This window comes from Rhea pennata, chromosome 6, assembly GCF_028389875.1.
Source record: "Rhea pennata isolate bPtePen1 chromosome 6, bPtePen1.pri, whole genome shotgun sequence".
In the NCBI taxonomy this organism is placed as follows: domain Eukaryota; kingdom Metazoa; phylum Chordata; class Aves; order Rheiformes; family Rheidae; genus Rhea; species Rhea pennata.
This window is the reverse complement of record NC_084668.1, coordinates 21,675,964-21,694,799: the sequence shown is the minus strand read 5'-3', so window position 1 is coordinate 21,694,799 and position 18,836 is coordinate 21,675,964. Positions and strand designations below refer to the sequence as shown.

Below are 18,836 nucleotides of genomic sequence, written 5' to 3'. Positions count from 1 at the left end.
TGACATCCAGAAGAGAAGGAAAAAGCAAACAGACAAACAAAACCCTTCCAAAACATCATTAAAGTAGTCTTTATCTTTAATTCTGATAAAGGCTTATGCAACAGCTTGACTTATTGCATAGCACATCATCACTACTAAAACTGCTCTTCTCTTTAAAGAGCCAGACATGGCTGCCAGAATGCCCCATCAGCTTTGGATCTACTGGAAAGACCAGAGCAGAGCAGGAGAGGTCCTGCCTTATTTGCACTACATAGTAGGGAGGTACAGCCAATCCTGCTCTGTGGAAAACAGTAGAGAAAAAAGAAGAAAATTTTATAGTTCTGTAACCGTTGAACAACACTTGTCATACAGTGCTGTTACGTCATGGTTAAATAACTATTAACTAGAACCTATCTCCTTTGTGAAGACTGGTTTAAAAAATAAAAAGTCTAGTCTCTGGGCTAAATTCAAAGGTTGGCTTTCAGGTGGAGTTATCCTAACTCCTGTCCACAATCTCTTACAAATTTCCTTACTCAAAATCCTGAATTTGAGTCTTTGTTTTGTGGGAAAAGAGTGTAGGAGGATTCCTTTAAGGGAAGAAGAACATGTGTTCCTTTAAGATTGGTAATTGGAAAAGCGGCTCAGTGGCCCCATTATTACAGTGAATGACCACCTCAAGAACTGTCATGTGCATATTCACTACCAGTTCTACTCCACATGCACATTAAATACATGTACATCAGCTGCATCAGCAGCAACTCAACTGTACTTGCAAGGCAAATCCCACCCCCGAGATTAAAAACAAAACAAAACAAAAACACACTTGGAAATTAAGTTGCCTTGTCAGTGACCAGCAAGATGAAGGGGGGAAAAAAACAACAACAACAGAAAAAACAGATTCCAAATGAGTAATAATTCTTTAGTCCACACTACAGCAGAAGGCATTCCTGGCCTCCAGTATATCTACACATTCAGCTAATTTACAAATTCAACATATCCCTGAAGCAGGCAACATCCTGAGAAGCTTCCTAGGAAGAAACCACAAGGTCACAGGAAAGATCCAACTTATCTTAAACTTATCTGCAAAAACAAAAAGCTGGACGACCTATAGTGTTACGCCACCTACAACAAAAGTGTGCTCATGAGCACCAGTGACATCCAAGTATGCCAGCTAAAGCAACCCAGAATCAACCTCACCATGCTCCAACAACAAAATAATATGGACAAACAGCTAATCCGGTCTCCAGCAGCCCCTTAGAGATGCTCTACAGAGTGTAGATGCAGGCTCACTTGCTAGAATGGATCTCCCTGAGGAGGATTAGAAAGGAAAGGCACAACAGAGTCTGGATATACAAGCACATGATCTACTGTCTGTAATTACTATAAAACTAAAACTGCTGCACTTACGATAATGGTCCAGTTCCTTCTCATTTCAGATACATACTTTGTATTTGCATGCAGAAGGTGAAAGAACAGCCATTTGCCCCAGAGCTAGTAGCACTGCTTCACAGACTCATTCCCTTGTTCTCTTTTCTGATTACAAAATATTATGTAGTTCTCTACTGTGCGTCACATTGAGGCAGCTGAAAATCTGTATTGACAAATCAAAACTAAATGGATCTGTAATACCATGTATAACATATTTTTGCTTGCATCTCAAAGATCATTGTATTCAGCAGTATTTTAGTGGCAGACCTAAGAGGGCCTGAGGCTATTCAAAATTCAGAGCTAGAAGCCTTTTGACACCCGTTTATTCTCTGGTGCTTTACTGCAACATAGAAAACATATATAATACACACACATATCGATACATATACATACATAAAATCTCCTCCCCCCCAAAATGTGCATAAACACATTCCCACCTCCTTAGGAAGGGAGTATGTTCTGGTTAGGGGGCAAGAGAATGGCTCTGTTTTCTCATACATCTCAAATAAAAGACATACCACTTATAGATACTTTAGTATCCAAACTTCCTCTAGAGAAGAATGAAAAAAGTCTTTACCTCTTCATTCAGTCTGGAAATTGCTCACTGGTTTTAAATTAATGGCTAGACACTCATTTTCAAAACACATTTCTGTGCTAGAACTGTGCCCCAGCACAGTCCTTAGACTTTGGTCCAATTTATGTCACGTGTCTATAAATAGTTTGATAGACATCTGTGAAAACAACTTTTAGGCTTGCATAGTACTGCAGATGCTCTCCATGAATAACACAGAAAATGTCAGCTTCAGAAAAGATTCAAGGTAATACCCTTTCTGTGTTTTCTCATATGATGTATGCTTATGGAGCAGCACACAATTCGTACATACAGTTTGCCTCTTTCTCTTCTCCTTCATGGATGCACACGGATCTGCCATATGAGGAAAGGACCATAACTGCTGAAATTCTCATAGTGTAAGAAAAAAGGCAGTAGAGATGTTATGCACAAACTCTTCCTATTAGCTAACAAAGCAAGCTAAATGCCTAAGCACACCTTAGCAATAGATTCTGAGATTGTACCAGGTTGATGCCTTTCCTAGTGAGTACAAAAAAAATCCTGCTGCTAAATGTAACTTTGAGGCCAGAATAATCAAATAATTAAGAAACAATGTATCTACTTGCTAGTTATAAATAAATAAATAAATAAATCTAAACACATAATTTATTGTCTTCCTCAGTCACACTGGATTATGAGTCAATACCCAGTAACATCATCTATTTCATGTTCACATAGATACTAACCAACATAACATCTGAAACATTAAGCAGGTACATACCATTGAAGTCTCATTGTTAATGGTCTCCCTATTAGGAGCTAGCAACTCCAACAACAGATGAAAAAAGCTCTCTGATGTGATTCCTGGTTAAGATCCCTGAAAAGTCATTTATTTTCACCAAAAAGATTTTTTTTACAGGCAATGTCTGTAGATAAGAAATTTTTACTACCAAGTTTTTATTCATATAATCACCATCTGCTAATTCCCCGGGCATCTGATGAAGGTTGGCAGGAAAGGAATTATTCCATTCTGCAAAAAAACATGTAGATTTTGAAGTTTCTTTGCACTATGTTTAGGACCGGAATTGAAATCACTTGAAAAGAAAAAAGAGAAAAAGAGGAGGAAGGATAAGGAGAGCAGAGAGAAATCTGTGATGAGAGGACTCCAGTGATTACATCACTGTTTTAATCTTTTGGGGCCTGAATCTTGGGTGTCATTCATCCCAATCAAGTGCACTAATCACTGAGGTTCACTCCCAGCTTTTACTCTATTGAAGCTCCTCTACCTTATATAGTAACCAAACTACCCATTTAGCAAGAAAGATAAGGCAGTTTTAACTGCTTTACATCCTTTCTTACACAGTTGTCTTCTCCTTGGCATCACGGAAAAGCCATTCTGGACCTCAGGAATGCTTTTGCTGGCAGTAAAATGAATTGTTTTCATGTTCAAAAAACAAACAAACCTCCCCTCTTTTAAAGCAGTTCTACATTTGCTATGAGTTCTGTTGTCACTTTTTCTTTGCTCCATATTGAAGTGAAGCACTGCACTTAGTGCCCTGAAGAAGATGTACATGGGCTTAACTAGACAACCATTTAACACCCATACTGAGGATGTCCCTGATTTCCCAGCATTATTTCATCTAACTGCCAACAACTATAGCCAGAATGCATGCCAGGGGATGTCTGGTGAAACACACTGCACTGCTGGGATGGCTATAAGAGCACACATGGTAGCACAGTAATATGCTCCCACAGCAGCCAACACACATGGAACGCAGAGGCAACTCCCGCCTCTGAACTTTGAGAACTGCAAGTAGAGAGAATCTGAGTATCACTTAACTGTGTCACCTTGCTTCTTTTTGAAGCTGCATTACCGTTACCATTAAGTACACATACTGCAGCAATGCCCAATGGCTCTCTCTAAATGAAGCTAGCACTTAATTCTGTCAACATAAATTAACCATGTATTTGTTACAGCTTGACCTCGTTTTTCAATCTGCATTCATAGCTCTTAGTCACTCGAGTTCTCCCTAACGTATGACTCCAGTGAACAAATTCAGCACACAGCTTCCCTGAGGGAACTATGGGCAGCGATAAGCTTTTCCCCCCAAGCAGTCTCTGCATGCAGCTTTCTGTGTTGAATTCAGCAAGAGAGCCTCATCAGCGCGGCCCCTGTGCTCTCAGGAAAAGGTCAGGAGCACATCTCTAAGTCCTCCCAAATGTAGTGACACTGATGTAAGAAAGTGAAATCTTTGACCTGACCTGCAGAAGCAGCCAAATAGACCCTTGAAATATGTCAGATCTAAACACCTAGAATTTTTTTTCAGATTCCATAGCCCTTCTTCAAATTAAGCAGGCAAGCACATACATTAACAGCTACAGTCCTTGTAGAAAATTCATCAAGTTTGTTGCTCCTTACTGATACCAAAAATAGCAAGTAACTCCAAGATCTCCAGCTGCTAGCAACAGGAAGACTGGATTTATCCAGGAAGACTGGATTTATTTTATCCTCCTTGACTTTATTAAATATTAAATAGAGTGGATTTGAGCTGTAAATGCCAAGGAAAGGAATTAAGAGTTCTGAAATTAAGTTTCTCTGCTTATTAAAGGACAATTGCATTTAGTCAATTTATCTGTTTTTGATACATAAACAAACAAAAAAAAATCACTCATTCTCTGAGCCAGAGAGACAATATGCTTAACAATAACACCCTTAATTTTGCCCTTACTCAGTACTTATTTGAATATAAATAACAATTGCTACTGGAATAATGTTTCATCTGTGACTTGGCTTTAGAAAAAAATGTCTAAATGCATTATTTATTCAAGCTCAGATTATGAACCTTTCTGTATGGCTCCACAGGAACATTATGTTTAAGGAAGTACTTAGGAAACCTATAAAAAGAAGGAATATAAAATATACTCAGAAAATCTGTATGAATGATGCAATGGTATATCATAAAAAATATACATATCTGCAAGTCCACAGTGTCTTCAGGATTTCTTTACTTGAAATTTCTTAATGAAAATATTTAATAATTGCTAGGAATCAATAAAAAAAGATAAAACAAGATTAAAAATGACAAATATTTAGTTCTTATTTTAAATAAGACTTCACCTTCTGCTGACATTTCTACCTCATACTTCTTTCCCAACTAACAAAAAGCGTAATTAAGAGTTTTAAGCCATCGATAACATGAATACTTGACCAACTGGGTGTGATAAGACCAATGCTTGTTTATGGCTTCAGCAATATTTGCCAAGTCTCTTGATTTGGAGCATGTAGATCTTGCCTTAAGTGCATGACCTTCCAGCAGGAAGGAACAGCTTTACAGCTGTGCTAGAGGGCAGAGTCTTAGAACTAATGGGTCTTTCAGAGAAATAGAGTTCTTCTTTGTGTTTTGTTGTAAATTCAATGTCTATCAGTTCCCATTTAAAAAAATAAATAATATTTTAAATAGATCTAATTTTCCATTCTCTTTCAATGCAGATTATGTATTAATGTGTTAAATCCAGTTGGCATGGAAATGTAACTCAGATTCTAACAACAATGAAGTTTAACTAGATGTAAACATCCAGTTTTAAAAGCAGCTGGATCCTGGGAAAGATTCTTTGGAACTAAATCATAGTAGGTGAAAATAACTTCCTAAAGAAATGTAAGCACTTTTAGCTTCTCAGAATTAAGTGTAACCAAGGAAAGTGCTAATAAGGGCGACAAGCCTAGGAGGAAAACAGGAAAGGGATTTAATGACCAACCCAGTTGGCTTTTATCTTTATTATTCCATTTCAGGTTTCTCTCAAATTGCACAGTTGAAGATTATGATGTATAGACAGTTTCCCACTGTTATATCAGGCTATTTTTCCTCAGAGAATCAGGCTGGTACCCTAACAGTATAGAATCACAACCACTTCATTTCTGAAAGTTTTTCATCATTGAAAGGACATGAAAATACAATTTGAATTCTTCAGGAGAAAGAGGATTGTTTACTCATTCAAGAAATTATTTTCTACCAATTTCTACCATTTTTCACTGATCCACAAAAATACCTGTTAGGGACAAAGGGAAAAACTGATGAGGATACAGGGTCAAAAACACTCAGAAAAAGAATGCAAATCCTTACATGCTCTCACAGAACTTCGTAAGAGTACTGGGCTTTTCCTGGTTGCGTCTTTGTCGAAACCAACGCTGAATGCTGCGTACATCCCAGTCCAGCTGCTTGGAGAGACCCTCCAGCCTCTTCTCATCTGGATGCTACAGAACAAAGAATGACAAAAATTATTTCTTTCTCCAATTAAAGTAATTGTACTTTAAATTTAGAACCACTGTAACCATCTGCTGTGACTTAGATGTTGCCTGTCAGACACACGGATACATAGAAATAAAATGGTTTTCACAGAAATCTCTGCCGGCAAACCCATAACAAAATACACGTATAGTGACTCCTATTAACATATAAGGACTACCTAATCTGAAATATTGTATTATTAGCTATTACTAATAAGAGACTTACGGGGGATAACAGGGAACAAAATCTGCATAAAACTTGGAAAGTAGCGATAAGCATAGATTAAATGCCACATATTTCTCAAGCAACAGGATTTACAAACCTCCCAACCCCCCCCCATGCGCTTTGTTAGTTCCATTCTCCTGCATAAGTATTTTTGTCCTATTAACAAGTTGCAGTAGCGAAGATTGTTTGACTGACACGGAAAAAAGAGAATATATCCCATGTTTCTGCATGTTAATGTTACAGAATGAGGTTATTAAACAAAGTGACAACTTCAAAAGGAAAATCACCTTGGCAACAGGGAGACAGAATTTTTTTCCACAAAATTAGCTATACAGTTGTTCTCAAAAGCAGGAAATGCAGGATTCTCATTCCCTTAGAGCATCAGTGCTCTGCAAATTAGTGCACAGGTACAGCAAAATAAAATTAAACTATCCTTGATAGTTTATATAGAGAAGAGTGGTACAGGCCACATTTCACATTGCACAGCAGTTCTGCATGTACTGTGTGAGAGCTATTTAGGTATTTCTCCTGCTCACATTTTTTAAAGAAACAGGAAAAGTCTTTGGACAGCCTATTTTCTAGAGGATTAGTTTTATTCCTGTAAATCAGTTAGATACTGTGAATAAGACAAGAGCTCCCACAATAAAGACGTTGTTAGAAGTTTTCCTTCTACAGTCCCCTAAGAGTCTACAGATTAATCAATTTGCAGTAAAGTCTTCTTCAGGCTAAGTTTGACGTATCAGTCTCCAGGAAGAAAGACAGGAAAGAAAGAGAAAAGGATGAGATAGGAAAAGGGGAAGTATTTCCCCTCCCTTCTCATAAAAGTATGTTTAGTTAACCAAAGTAGTCACTTGTTTTTCAATGGAAAATTAAGAAAAGTCACTCTCAGTGACGTTAGATAAATAACTAGTGTAATTACTGGAAGCTTAACTAGACAGAATTGTTATATGGGACTCTCAAAATATGGCTTCTAGCTAAATTGGCCAGTTTCTTTTTGAGTGGCTACCAGACAGCCCAGCAACCTCTTGCAAGAAATTATCTGATTTCCTTTAGAGCTTTTCCCATTCTTCTCCTTGCTCTGGTTGGGGGAAGATGTGTGTAACTCATGATATGACTTACAGGAGTTAGATGACTTCATACACACTCTATATGACACTAGCAGATTCTGCAAGGAAAAAAATCTCTTTCTTGCTCCAGTCAAGTCTGGGAGAGATCAGGATCACCAGGAATCCTAATCAGGATCAGAACAGGAATAGGGCAGAATGCAAGCAAAAAGGCTGTCCTGGGTAGGACATATAAGCAAGAGATTACCATCTATGGCATATTTCACTGTCCTCCTAACACTGAAACCAATTTTGTGCTCTGTGATTCTAATACACCTCTGGAACTTCAGGCTAATGCTTTTATTGTGATGTGTTCAGCTGCAGCCTGAAGCAGAGGCGGGAAAGAGAAGTTGTTGCAATATTTAGGCCTCAGTAGGCCTTTGTGCTACAAAGGCACTGCCTGCTGAGGTCTTTAAGAGTAGCACAGGAACACCAGATTACTGTTCTACTCTCACTGCTCAATGCTATGGGGAAATACTAGTTGCCTCAAAAGCACCGTCAGGATGGCATCGTAAAGGTTTAGTTTATGTTCGCACACAGCGAGAAATGTAGAGACAGAGACACAAGCAGCAGAGAAAAACTGACATTTTCCACAGAAAAATTTGCAAGCTCTAACACACTACTTAGTCAAAACTCCCACTTCTCTAGCTTTTTCTCCCTATTTCAAATGGCATTCATCACATCACAAGCAGTTAGGATGTCAGCAAACCACCAGTGTCTGCATTCAAGTAGTTGCCCTTGAAGGGGATTTAAAGCTTCACAGAAAACACAGTAAAGCCAATCTTATTAGCTCACAACTCACTCTTTGTTCAAAACACAATGATTTTTGTGGAAATTTCTGAAAGTCAGGAATAAAAAAAAAAAAAAAAGTGAACATATGGCACCTGTGAAGTGTTTCTATATCAGCTTTTTTTTGATTAAAAGCTTACAGGATACATCATGAAGGGATGTGCAACTGCTCAGGTTAGCACGCCAGCTACAATCTTGACATTCGCATTTTTTGATTTTAGCTGTAAAAATGCCGCACTGTGTTTAGCAGATAGCTTTATTTTGTTCAGACCTATTCTATAGCACCATGTCCCACTTTAGAAGGTAAATGTCTTAGGTAAATACCTTTGTAATGGCTGTGAAAACTTTTTCCAGAATAGCATTGGGCTGAGCTTTCTGTGGTCCGTTGGCTTGGACTTTAAGGCCTAAGGCACATGGTTTAGCAATGAACCTACAAGAAAAAAAAAAAAAAAGATGAAAAAAAGAAAATAAGTGAAATCCTTCAGTTTTATACTTCATTACTGTTACCAATCAGTGACGTGGTAAATGTGCAAATACTGTAACTCTGCCAACAATAGCTTGCCTAACAGTCCAAAAGCAAGTTCATACAGGCAATTATATCATAGAATAAGTAACACTACTTTGAAGTATGAAGATTCTCAACAGAGCTCATGAAATGGAAGATTACTATTATGTTGTTAAAAAAAAAAAAAAAAAAAAAGGCAGATGAAGCAAAAGCATGAGAGGAATGCCTCCTAGAAAAGCATCACCTAATGAAATGAGTAGGGCATCTGGCATAGGTGAGAAGCACAAAATATTCTCTTCCAAACAGAGTCTCTTTCATAGATCAGTCTCCAGAGTTGCTATTGCCCAAAGACTACATTTGCACAGTGGAAATTCAAACAAAGTCTTTAACATTAGCAACCATTGAAGCTGCCTAGTCAATACAATTTTGTAAACACCGGATAGCTCAAGTTGTGTTAAGCCATACCCAAACACTTTGCTTGTGAAATAAAACTTTTCTGCTAAAGCATGAATCTGTCCCACATCCAAATACCAATCACTAATTTCACCCAATTTATAGATCAGATATCTGATACATTTCTGAGATGTATAGAGCTTTCATTCAAAGGCAATCATTCCATCAATTAAAAACTGAACTATTTGCAATTTTGAGTCTAACTCCCTGATATGTAGCTATATATAGAAGCTATAAAAGCTACAAAATCTATGAAGGAATCACATTCATACATGATCTGCAAAGGAATAATTCCCATTACATCTATAGCACGAAAGGTGCTAGCCTCTTTGCCACAGGAAACCACATGCACTTCTTCACAGGCCTATGACCTGTATACTTCAAAAATTAATTTTGTATTGAACTTAGCAATACATTTGAAAACAAAGGGGAAGATGTTCCAAGAGGATCATACTAGTATTAATTTATGCTCATAAGATGCAACTACTGTAAAGAGTCTCATTGTGAAACACGCACAGTAAAATTTGATTTGGATTACTTCAGGAAACTGCCTAAATAAACTATGTTTCATTATTCTTTAAATTCTGTAAATTCTTTAGGCTCAGGCTTATCTTTTTGTTCTCTGTTTCTGTAGTGTCGAAATTAATTGGACTCTACCATAGTTACAGCTGGAAGGGAATGAGAGTAAAAAGTTTGTACTAACTTCTAACAGGTGATAGTGGTAGTAGTAGTAACCGAAGTGAAAACTGGATCCCATCATCCTCTGAAAACCATTCAGGTTCCCAGGCCTCTAGCACCTTTGAACTAAATAATTCTTAACTTCACTTCAAAGACTATGTAATTTTCTAAGATTGCATTCACCATAGCAACAGAAGCAAAAAACAAAGAAGTAGTTCTATATTAATCCACATGAATCTGACCACAAGCTCTTAATAAATTAGGGAATTCTTATCCATACTCAAGCACCATTTTAAGCCCTTTTTTGAGCTGCAACTGCTGTTTCTGTTAACTGTAACACAGTACAGCTGATTAAAAGCAGCAAGTATTACACACTATTACAGTGGTCACAGCAATAATGTTTGCTAAAGAAATATGGCTGATACCAGATTGTGACCTAACTTTTTGCAGGTTTACAACTTTACAGGACAAGCATCCTGTAAAAAATAAATAGATAAGCCAGAAAAAAATCTATATTTAGAATACACTGTTTACATTTACACTCACGTGATGCTTTCATAAGCAATTTTTCCAAGGAAACATTCTTGATGCATTGCTGTAACGTTCTTATCCAAGAGCTAATCCTAAATCTTGAGGACATTTGGGTGACTGTTGGCAGAGGGGGAGAAAGAGAGTCATATCTGAAGATACCTGCAGTATGATCAGTGAATTTATCATTTGATCCTTGTATCTTATAAGAGAAAATACTTATACTCCATAGAATCATACTCCATAAAAGCTTGGTCACAATCTGCATCAGCTGCAGATTCTAACCACACTGCTACCACCGTAGCATCAACCACATCGATGCCACTGTATCAGGTCTACATTTCCCACTTTGGGACATGGTGCTTTCACTGCTGAGTCTATTTTTCTGCTTATAAACAACAAGTGTGTAAGCTTTATACTCATATGTAATACCTGAATACACCTAGAACTTGGTATATTACTTACAGTATAAGGGATATATAAAAACGGCTTATACTAAAATTAGAGTTTTTCATTTAATACAATGAAACAGAAGTGTATTCTCTAGCTCAACATATACATAATCAAACCAGTGTTGGCCATTGCTGTTACCTGATAACAAACCAGATGCTGATGAAGACACTAACACGGTGACTACTGTAAAAGAGAGTCTCAGACACAGATGGAGTTCACAGAAGCAATAAAAATGCAGGTAGAGTTTTATTTCAGAAATACACTTTTTAATTCTGGTCTAAGGACCTGCCAGAACCTTCTAGCCAAGAAACAGAGGGACTGAGAATTTCGGAATCTATGTTTGTATCTCGTACTAAAAAAAATTGGAAAAAAAAAAACCCTCCAGTCATTACCATTAAATACATTCATCTAATTTCCTGCAGAGAAGGCAACAAAGTCAGAAAAAAGAAAAGTTTGAGACAGACAGTAGAGGGAATGTCAATCAGTGTTCAAGCTAATTCTACAAAGCGCTTCAAACACTTATAAATAGAGACAACATAGAGAAGTGCTGCAGGTAGAATAAAATAAATAAAAAATGAAAGACAACTCCACCACTTTCATGCCTTCACACAGGAATCCAAGCTCAGCCTTTGTTATCAACAGCAACATCAAGAAACATTCACTAAATAAATATAAAAGAAGATAAAAAATATTTAGACTGATTTTTCTAGTCACTTGCAAAGTCAGTACCCTTTGAAGTAAAACTTGATGGTGTGTGTGAACATGCGCACATATGTATGTGCAAAAGCCATCTTTCAACTTTTTTTCCTTTTGCTGAGTGAAGGAATGAGACAGCTATGAAATAACAGCACTTCAATAGCAAGGGAGTTCTCTGAACATACTAATTTTTTAAAAAATACACCTCAAATGCAAAAAATGTATATTCAATTTGTAAAAGTCAAAAGCAGGTGGAAAAACTCACAGCCAGTAAAATTCTACAAGGTGCAAGTCCAACCAGCCTCATGCTGAGCTGATTTTCATTTAAGTCTAAACAAACAAGATGAGAGGTACATTCTTAAAATGACATGTTATCTTGCTAATGAACAGCCTAGCTAAGTACAGGAGAAAGGACAGATACAGTGTTTGTCTAGATTTTAAGAAGAGAAAGAGGTCCCAATATTGATGTTTTACATATTATTTAAACTGAAATACAAACTGAAATACATCTTCTACTTCAATTTTGTATTTTCTAACTAGCAAAATAATTTTTTCTGCTGTTGCTGCTTTTGAAAAAAGCTTTAAAAATACCACAAAAAATTATGAACAGAATTCTCATCAATAGTTTTCTTAATAATTTTAATAGATTCATAAATGAAGCAAAACTGAATTCATGTTTGACATCATATAAACGGTGAGTGTTTTGCCAAACACTGTTTCTTAAAAGCATATTCATTTTTTCCATTTTTACAAACTGTGCTATTCAATTCCCTAAACAGTCTTACTGAAACCTATGGGACTATTTATTGCATAAGGTATTGCAATTAAGAGGAAAGAAATATTGGGTAAGAGTAAAGAGAGCAGAACTGAATATATTACTAGCTTTGCTTTTTAATACATGTAAATCTAAACAAACTCCACATCAGTATCTCTGTTAAACTGATTTCAGTTAAGCCAAAATTACATAAAAATTAAAGAACAGGTATTTTTGCCAAATGTAGCCCCATCTATTCTGGATCTCAAAAGATCTAGAGAAGAAAAAACAAAAATAACAAGGGAATTAAAATTAGAATTTAAGAATCTTTTTAAAGGCAACTTCCTCATTCAGATTTTAAAGCCACATTTAATTGGGGAACAGGAACAAAAAAACAACAACAACAACAAAAAAAAACACTCACAGACAACCAGTTCATGTAACACAGGTTATTGCAGAGTATCTAAGGGGGAAGCACTCAGCCTTCACATGCCAATAAATACTGTCCTGTTTAAAATATATAAGTATTTATACATATTGTAGAACACCTGAAGGCAGCCACTGATTTGCATTTTGAATTCTACATATACTTCTCAACTCAACTATTTACAATAGTGAGCGAGAGCAAAAGCAAGGCCTCATACTCCACTCCATGCTTGGAAATCAGTTCTTCTCCATGATGGGCTCAAGAAACCAGCAAAATGACACCCCTCAGCAGACCATAAACAAGGAGCAATGCCTCACCAGAAGTATGTAAATTCAATTAAGAACAACTACCATTTTTAGTTTCCCCTTTGCCCTTTAGCAAGTGCCAAGTAGTTGAACACAGCTGCGATTACAAGAGAGAGAGAAACAAGGTGAAATTAAGAAAAGGAAGAAAAGGAAGAGAGGGACATGGGAATGGGAGGTTAAATACTAGTTCTGCACAATTTACTCTGTACCAATTATAATGGACACAATGCTGTCTAAAAAGAGAAGAATTCCCTCCTTCAATCCCAATTACAAAGAAAACACCTACCCCTCAGATCCATCTGAAGCCATTCCCTCTGCCCTACACCAGGTATACTAGTTTCTCATACCCATAAGATCACAGATTAGAAATATGCTGGCTCCGCACTCTAGACACCCCACACCCTGCAAAAGCTTCTCTTTAGAAATACCAATGGGTGAGATACTTAGTGAGCACAAAGCATCAACTGAAAAATTAACACAGCTAAAAAAGCCTTTAATGAAAGACTAAGGGAAATGCCTCCACCGATTCACACAGTTGTTTCTACTCTCTACTATTTCCTTTATCGGGTGCCTGAGGCTCAGTAAGTAACTGCGCTGATCCTTGTAGCTTACCGCTCTTCAGCTCCATGTATTACCTTATACAGAACTGTCTAGAAATGTTAGTGTCGACTACAGTTATCCTTTGAGGCTGGCAGTCATCAGCACTAGCAAAGTCTGCATTTAATAAATAATTTTAAAAAGTACTAAGTTACGGAGATGGAAAAAAGGATTTTTTTTTTGTAATTCTCTGCACATAATGCACAATAAAATCCCTTTACACTACATAAAAAGAGTGGATGCCCACACTGAAATAATTCCTCTTTAACTATCAGTAAGCATGATTCTCGATCACTTCTTGGACATGCATGGCACAGAGGTGCCTTTGGCTGAGGACAGTCACATACTCCTAAACACTCACAAGTGGCCTGCTAAAGTAGGAGGCCAAATAAATAGCTTGGCTCAAACACAAACAGGTGAACTCTCTGTAGGGAGGCACACAAAAGCAAAAGATGATCTGTGGGTGAAAAATAGTATAAAAAATAAATAATTACAAAAAAGGTAAGGTGTGATATTTGCTGTGGATCCTTTCAGGGACTAACACACATCTCTCCTTCAGTCATCTGGGACAAATGCAACCATGCCACTGAAAAGTACATCAAGATCCTTGCCACAAACTGAAATTCTCTCTATGCTAGAGAGGTGCCCAATTCAGCTTTGAAGAATCAGTCTTTTGAAAGACTGATGCAGAACAGATTTTCCCATCTCATCTACTTTATGCTCTCTAAACACAGATTATTCCAGAGATTTATGATTGAAACTATTTAACCTGTTAGCACATTGTGTACTGTTCTGAAACAGAAATTTAAGGATGAGTGACAGCAAAATAGATTTGTTTCTGAGTAGACATTCAATAGATTACTACTCCAACAGGTATAAAAATAGTTGCTAAATGCTTGTTATTTCTGTGCAGTTGATCTGTCTGTTTTTGTTATTACTAATAAAAAGCAGAAAATCCTAACAGTCCTAGGACAAATTCAGCAGGTAGGTAGGCTAGTCACTTCTGTATACTTACCCCAGCACTGATTTTGGCTTTATATTTCTCAACACTTTCAACTATGGAAGAAACACCATGTTAGAATGTCTCAGCTACCAGCATGAACTCTAACTCAGTTAATATGATTAACAATCATGTTAGATTATGTTTATACAGAAAAGTCAGGTTCACTGAAACTTGTTGGCTGAGTTGGGAAAGGGGTCACAACTCTTGTAATGAAACCTTCCAAATGTGAGAACCTGCCTGCACAGACCAGCACCCCAGCGCACAGGTCAGCACGCCTGCAAGAGCCTTTGCTGCTGAACATTACGATAATCACCTCAGAGGTCAGTGTACAGCAGAGCTCAGCCAACTCTTTCAAGGAGCTGTTCTCAACTCTTCCAAAACCACCTCAGAAAGCCATATATGCATATGCCTTTCATCTGAGAGGAATGATGCTATTTCTTCTGTTCTTAAGTGTCAGAGATACATTATCCATATATTCCACACCAGCATCATTATCTCATCACTTCCATCAAGTTACACAGACTAAGGACAATACTGTGGAACCCACACACATGTTATTAAAAAACAAAAGCGAAGCAGCTTGCAGGAAAATTCAGCTTACTGAGTGAGATTTCATCTTTCTTTGTCTCAAATTATTAGAAAGCATTCATGCTCACCTGTGGGGGAAAAAAGAATAGGTGGAAAAAGCCTTAATTATTTTATTTCAAGATGTTAAAATCTTTTCATTAATGTTTTGACTGGAGAAATTTTCCCAATAAGCAAATACAGTTTTGGCCTTGGCATTTCTATAAAGTATTTTAACTTGTCCCCAAGAAAAGGCTTTAAACAAAATCAAAAACTCCATCACAAATGTCCCGCTACCCTTTAAACGCAGAATTGGGAAGCTATTTGATATCCTTCATAACAAATGGCATTATTAATCCTTCATTACAAAAAAAAACAAAGTACATACCCAACTGGCAGTAGAAAATATATCTATTATTGTACTTGGATTGCAGGGAGCACCACTGGTAGCAGCACAGAGGGGTAATGAGGGCTACTGGAACTAATGTCACGTCAAACAAGGAAGCACAGTCTGATGCTTCACTAAGAGCAGACGTTCGCTAAGATCTAATATGGACAGAATCCTGGAAGTTAGTGATGGCAGAAACCAATGTATTGCTACACTCCTGCTCTAATAGACTTGCTCCATCAGCAAGATACCCTCCGTAATGCTCGTCCCTAGTACTCAAGCAGTAGAGCAGCCCTGATAATGCTACTCCCATGCATTTCTTTTTTTTGCCTTTTGAAAGAAAAAAAAGGCCAAATCAAGTTTTCAATCATAGTTTTGGTTTGTTTTTTTTCCTCTAACATATAGTTCTAGACACAGTTGTCATCAACAGGGAGGATGGTCATGTTCTAAAGTACAGTCTCTGATTAGAGGAGAGCAGATAATTAAACAGATTAGGGTCTTTCACACAAACTATCAGTGAGAAAATTCCATGCCAGGCAGGCAGCTGTCCCATAAATCCTTCTAAAAGAGTCACACAGAAAAGCTTTTGTTAAATATGCAAGCAGCAACTCAATGCAAAAACATGTCTACCACAATTGATCTTGCCAGAATTTGCACTTTCAGAACCGGGATACAGCTGATGTAACTCATCGTGCCACAGGAGCAAGCCAGCAGGACTCATTCCTTCTGGCTTCTCAGCCCTCCCACCACTACGAACCTAGAAAGATCATTGCTGCCTCTTCAAATCATTCAGGTTATATTTCTCTGCCACTGAGCTTGTTACTCTTACACATGAAAGGAGAGCTCAAAAGTATAACCAGGTAAGAATCTCTGGAAACGTTTTCCAACCTTTGCTTATTCAAGAATGGCATTCGTGCACCAGTTGTCTTTCTGCAGTAGCCAACCTTACTAATTCCAACTTTGCAGTGCTGGCCACAGCAGCAGTTTTAGCAAGCTGTCACGCATCTATTGCTGCTGTACAAACCCACTGCCCTGTAAATTCCTTATATTCAGGCCAAAAGGTATGCCAGTAAAGACTTCCACTAACATTAAGGGCAATTTTGCATGAATGTCAAAGGCAAGAGTATTCTCCTCAGCTCAAAGTGGGATACAAAGGAAGGCTAAAGAATAGCTCCTGCTCATTAATATTTACGCAGTAGGACTACTAACACATATACAAATTAGTTGCGTAAAACTGCTCCATCCCTGTTTGCAAGAATAATGCTCTGTTTTCTAAAAAGCACTAGGAATTTTTCAGCTAGGAAGCAGAGTGCCCTGTAAGTTCATCACATTCTCCTAGCAAAACAGCATTAAGTATTTTTCATATTTGGATGCTGTATAAGTAAAGAATAGCTTTACATAAATCTCTCTTACAGAAGAAAATCTAGCTGTAGAAATCTGCTTGGGGACAATAAAGTGCCCAACGGTTTCAGTCCAAAAGTATTTTCACAAGAAAAATTAAATTTTATTCAACAGTCTTCGTGAAAGGTAGCTGTAATATATATATATATATATATGTGTGTGTATATATATATATATAAAAAGAATTTAATAGGTATGTTTTGGCTTGCAGGCTTACTAGTTAGTGCAGCGCTAACATGCATCCCATTTTAAGTAAAAAAAAGACAAGGTAACCTCACCACTTAGTAGCAGTATTACAAAATGGTTAGTCTGATAGAGTTATTTTTTCAAGGTTCTCCTCATAATTCTGGGGTGGTTTAAGTAACAGCATGTCTGACACGACTGACCCATACTGTTCTATTATTGTAAATTTTTTTTTGCACTGGATTTCTCACATTTAAATTCTCCTGTTTTCTTTTTCCTTGAGTGAACACTTGTCTCTTAAAATAAATAAATAAATAAAACGTATTTCCACACCATGCAAACTCAAAAATACCATCCTCCTCCCAAGATTTTACTCTAATCACATAACCCGCGACCAGTAAGGTACATTTGGTCTGAGCTACCTTTTCATGCCTGCCTGCAAGACTCCATCGCAACCTACAGGCCAGACCCCCAGTTACCAGTGTCCCTGACTCCATCCCCCACACATCCAAACCCATTTGCTTCACTGAGCCAGCCAAGAACAATTTAATGCCTTCTCTTGTGAGTAGAGAGATTACAAAAAAGTCTATCACAAGATGTAGATTAATTCATAACTGAACACACTGGGTGTTCAGCCACTGATACAAGAACACTTCAGCACAATCACTGTCAGCAAAACATAGGTCATTTGTTCAGCTAATAAGTTATTACAGAAATGGGGCACAAACCTAAGCCAACAGATTACAAACAACAGTCACTTTGGCCCACCTTTTCCAAGGCTTTTAAAAAATATGTATACATAAAAATAGAAGTATTTCAGTAACTTTGGGGGATCAAAGAACTGAATTGTGAAAGAACTGCATGCTCCATATTTATAACAGAACTCTCTCCAGAATAGCAAGAAGAACTGTACGAATGTAGAGAAAGGTCACAAATAAGTATTTTTGCAGCCAGCTGTCTAATGCTTTCTTTCTTTGTAATGTCTAAAAATAAAGAGTTTAGTCACTCTGTAACTTTCCAAGCACAGATTAGACATAGGAGGAAGGGAAGGGGAGATGCATTCCAGTCCCACACAACTCTTAAACCAGTGCCTCCTGCCAGCAGACCTTAGCTAGCATTACTAAGGCTGTAAAAGGTATGGATGCTAACGTATCATATGCATCACTCTTACTCTTTTTACATATGGTAAATTCAGGACACACAAGTCAGAGTCAGTGGTAAAACCCAGGTCTCCAAAATTCTACTGCTTAAAGCACAGATGAAAGTACTCTCCAAAACCTCTAACAAGCTAGAGGTCAGGGACTTCCTAGACCAAAAAAGATATCTTTGCATACAGCAGTTTCTGGAGAGCTCCCCCAACACCAAGCTTCACTGGTACCCCTCTGAGCCTGTGCAAACTTTCACCATGCTGGGGCAGAGTTCCCTTTCTTTGAACCTGTCACCCTCTAGTTTTATACATTTTATACAAGAAATAAAAATCAGAAATCCAAATGAACAATCAATCCAAGTCCATCCTTTCCATGTCGTTTATGCCTCTATAG

General features: G+C 37.4%; 1 protein-coding gene across 1 annotated transcript in view; it reads right to left on the bottom strand.

The window, feature by feature from the left end:
- The window catches only part of CERS6 (ceramide synthase 6), a 125,320-nt gene that overhangs the window by 74,075 nt on the left and 32,409 nt on the right, over positions 1 to 18,836 (bottom strand). Inside the window, exons 2-3 of the mRNA XM_062578692.1 lie at positions 8,685 to 8,790; positions 6,079 to 6,209 (exon numbers count right to left, since the gene is read on the bottom strand). Of these exons, the coding sequence (XP_062434676.1) occupies positions 6,079 to 6,209; positions 8,685 to 8,790 (237 nt within the window). The remainder of the gene's footprint in view (positions 1 to 6,078; positions 6,210 to 8,684; positions 8,791 to 18,836) is intronic.